General features: G+C 43.2%; 1 protein-coding gene across 1 annotated transcript; it reads right to left on the bottom strand.

Moving 5' to 3' along the window:
- Positions 1 to 1,039: 1,039 nt before the first annotated feature.
- Positions 1,040 to 3,018, bottom strand: LOC6044751 (pre-mRNA 3'-end-processing factor FIP1). Its single transcript, XM_038264635.1, has 3 exons — positions 2,602 to 3,018; positions 1,408 to 2,525; positions 1,040 to 1,349 (listed from the first exon to the last, which is right to left on the bottom strand). The coding sequence occupies exons 1-3, from the start codon at positions 2,881 to 2,883 to the stop codon at positions 1,193 to 1,195; spliced, it is 1,557 nt and encodes a 518-aa protein (XP_038120563.1). The 5' UTR covers positions 2,884 to 3,018; the 3' UTR covers positions 1,040 to 1,192.
- Positions 3,019 to 3,953: the final 935 nt, after the last annotated feature.

Genomic DNA, 3,953 nt, shown 5'->3' with positions numbered 1-3,953 from the left:
GTTTAAAAGATGCCCAGTTAAACAACGCCCAGTTACCGAACAACTACTGTATTAATAAAATTGGCCACCGAAAAAGCGCTTCCCTAACACGGATATGAAGTTCAAGCACATGCATAACATTATAAAAGGAAATCTAGCTGTTTCCCAACCCATCTCATAATTGAATTTCCAAGACTAGAATCATTTTATATTCCATCAAAGATGAAGTTCTACTACATATTCGAACAGATTTTTTTCAGAAATCTTCTCATTTTTCAAACACATCTTGTAGGTGAAAATCGAGAAAAAAAAATACTATTTTCAAGGTTACTTACCTCCTTTTAAATATCTCCTAAAACAGAAACTCGCAGATACGCATAGCGAAAGTTTACATGGCTGTTTAACTAGCTTGGAATGCACGTGCCTCCGGAAATCAGACCCAAATACGGCATCCCGTTTCCGACGTCGAGCACGGGAGACGATATGTGGTGGAAGGCGTAGTTGGCTGTCAGTGGCAAATACGCGATTGCGCCATCGTACCTGGAGTCACCTTGATGGTGACCATCATGTGCGCGGCAATTATCTCACGCATTCCGCAGTATGGGCTTCTTGAAGCGGAGATGATGTAGCTCTCGTGTCCTAAGTCCAAAATTTTCGCTTTCTTTCTAATTGACCCGCGGATCTTGGTAGAGGAAAATTCTTTCATCAATTTTTTATGTCGGGTTAAGCCTGGGATCCGATTTGAAGCAGGACACTTCCGTAATTGAGAAGGGCACTTCTTATTAGGAATTCCACGGCCTTTTGGAACATACATTGTTTAAATTTAGTTTTTTTTTGTTATGCTTAAATTGCAAGAATTTTCTTTTAGTTCTAAAAAAGAGTTGGAAAACTACAGGCCAATTCCGATCTTTCACATACGATTTGATAGAAAAAAAAGTAACGGTTTCCCGTGTAGAGATTGATAAGAAAATTATTAACGTACCATGGAAAAATAACTTGTATCGAACCAAGTAAAGAAACGTTGTGCAAGCTACCAAATCTTTTTGAAAAATCGTACCTGTCCTGTGAACCTTCATCACTCTAAATCATTGGTATATTAGAGCAAGATACGTAAGATTACATCCAACTTAATTGTACCACAATTATCGATATTTTGTTATTACTCTGTTCAAACACTTTACGGAAAGAATTCAACTCAAACAAACCGTCCTTCTCATTCGCTCTCCTCCTTGTCCTTGCGCGACTTTTTCTTTTCGGAACGACTGCTGCTGCTGCTGCTGCCGCCGCCTCCACTGTGGCGCTCCCGCTCGCGGCTACGCGACCTCCGTCTGGACTTGGACTTTTCCCGGCTGCGGGATCTCTCGCGGTATCTGGAATTAATTTGATTATTAATTTTACACTTAGTTTCACAGTTTAATAACCTCCTACCTGTCCTTGTGTCGATCGGACTTTGAAGAGGAGCGCTTCTCCTTGTCCTCGGGCTTCTCGCTCCGTGGACGGCTCGGTTCCGGACCTTCCATCTTAACCACGGCCGACTCCCGGTCACGATCGCCCCTATCTCGATCCCGGCGATGTTCTCTTTCATCGCCGCGGGAACGACGGCTTCGGTCTCGGTCGGACCTATCGTGGCTACGCCGTTCGTGGCTGCGCATTCCGTGGTGGCCACCCATACCGGGCGGTCCCATCGACATCGGCGGTGGCATCATGTGCGGTGGCGGCATTCCCATGCCCTGCATCATCGCCGGAGGACCTGGCGTGAGCGTCTTAATGCCATGTGGCTGCCACTGGGACTCCTGGTTCCATTGGGATTCCTGCGTTGGCTCGTACCCGTAGTCACCGTAATCGGCCTCGTGTTGATAAAAATCGGGCGGTCCCCCGAACGGAGCTCCCATCGAGTCAAATTTGGCCGCGGAACGACTGTACTCACGCCGGTCAGCGGTCATGACCTGGATAACGTTTTCCTTCGGGTGACGCGGCATCATCATGTCCCCTTCCGGACGTTGGTGCATGTTCATGCCTCCAATCACGTCAATACCGTTGTTCATCTTCCGCGGCGGCGGTGGCCCTCTCCAGTTGTTCGGGGTCTGCGCAGCTTGCGGATTGTTGATGGTCAATCCTTGCAGTCCAACGCCACTCTCGTGCATCCGCATGCGCTTCTGACGCTCGCAGTAAGCCCGCCAAGTTTCCTCGTTGAACCCATAGTTGAAGTAATCCGTAATATCGGAACCGGGCTTACGCCAGGGCTTTTCCTCCAGCGAATCAATGCTGAACTCGTGGGCCGGAACGCCATTAATGGTGCCAACGCTCTCAAACTCATCGATGCTAAACTTGCCCGCCGGTTGTTTGGCCTTATCCTGACCAGGTGCCGCCGGAGCAGCCACCGGTGGAATAATCGCGCCCCTTGGCTTTATTATGTTGTAACTCGGTCCAGTTGGCCGAATCACCACGTTAATATCGTCGTCATCGTCACTATCGTCGGAATCCATCTCACCATCGCTCCGAACTCCCCCTTCATCCTCCTGCAAATGGGAATCCTCCTCGCCTTGCTGGAACAGCAAAAAAAAATCCCAAACCCAATTAGTCAGACCAATTCGATACCTAACCCCCGTGTTGTTTACTCACGAAATCTGCCGCCTCTTCCCCACGGCCAGCAGCATCGGCATCGTCTTCGGCCGGAACGAGGTCACTCGAGTCCATCGCATTATCGTCGTGCTGGTGGTGCTCATCGTCGGAGAAGCTGCACCGGGGGCGCTTCTTTTTTCCCGGAGAATCCTCAGCGGATTGATCCACGGCGGAGGAGCCATTTTTCTTGCCACCTTCCGGATCTCGCTCGTCTTCCTCTTGGCCACCACCACCGTCCGCCTTTCCGTACAACCAACTGTCCTCGTTGCCTTCGTCCGCCATCACTGGACGCTAGATTTGCACCGAAATAATCCGGAATTAAAAGGGTTTAGCGTCCGATCGAATTTTCGTAACTTGCTCGCGTCTTCTGGTTTTGCGTGAAATTTTCGTTTTGACGTTTTTACTCTTGCACGCTTACTCAAAATGAATAACTTCTGAGTTTAATTTTCACTCATTTCAGGTGGAACTTTCCTCAGAGTCGAAGCAAGGAGTTTTTTTTTTTCAAAACAAAAGATAAATATATAAAAATTTAAAAAATAAATAATACCTTGAATAATACAGTTGAGACTCCATTATCCTAATGATTTTGGATCACTTTTTTTTAATCAATCGTATATTTTTAACTACTCTTATCAAACACAACCAATTAGATTAGATTAGTTTCAACTACTCTAAAATGATTTAGAATTTGTAATTCAAATGTGGCGGCTAAAACGGTGGCGACTCGATTATCGAGTCTGGACTGTAATGAAGAAAAAAAAATAGAAAATATGAACAAAATTTAAATTTAATAACAAATTTATGATCTAAAAAATAAAAAAAGTAAAAATAAAGAAATTTAAAATAAGAAATTTATAATCAAGAAATTAAAAAAATGACAAATTTTAAATGTATGAATCTAGGTATGAATTTTAGGTATGAATCTAGGTATGAATTCAAAATTAAGAAATTAAAAATTAAGAAATTTAGAAATTCAAAATTCTGAAATATAGCAACTTTTTAATTTTGTCAATAAAAAATAAAGAAAATAAAAATTGCAAATGAAGGAATTGGGTCCTAAAATTAAGCTTTAATTTATGATATTATTGTTCACAACGATAAAGCTTATTTTTCTGAGTACAATGACCCTTTGAACGACCGCAAAGGATCTAAAATGGATTTTTAATTCAATTTTTAAAAATTAACTTCACGGCCCTTTTTGACTTAAAAGGTCCTACTCGTTCCAAGGGGACCATAGTTGATCCATCGAAAAAATGTTGTCTAGTCAATATTTTTTTTGCATAAAAATGAAAAAAGTGATCAAACATGGTTAAGTAATCGTGTTTTTTACCTTTGTACATAAAAATTTACGT

This window comes from Culex quinquefasciatus, chromosome 3 (genome assembly GCF_015732765.1).
Source record: "Culex quinquefasciatus strain JHB chromosome 3, VPISU_Cqui_1.0_pri_paternal, whole genome shotgun sequence".
In the NCBI taxonomy this organism is placed as follows: Eukaryota; Metazoa; Arthropoda; class Insecta; order Diptera; family Culicidae; genus Culex; species Culex quinquefasciatus.
The sequence above is the reverse complement of the archived record's forward strand: the minus strand, read 5'-3'. Positions and strand labels throughout refer to the sequence as shown.

What these genes read in the sequence shown, in the direction of transcription:
- LOC6044751 (XM_038264635.1), bottom strand. Translation starts at nt 2,883, where the DNA reads ATGGCGGACGAAGGCAACGAGGACAGTTGGTTGTACGGAAAGGCGGAC. An exon ending in GGGAAGAGGCGGCAGATTTC is followed by an intron (nt 2,526 to 2,601) that starts GTGAGTAAACAA and finishes TTGCTGTTCCAG; the next exon opens with CAAGGCGAGGAGGATTCCCA. An exon ending in TCCGATCGACACAAGGACAG is followed by an intron (nt 1,350 to 1,407) that starts GTAGGAGGTTAT and finishes AATTAATTCCAG; the next exon opens with ATACCGCGAGAGATCCCGCA.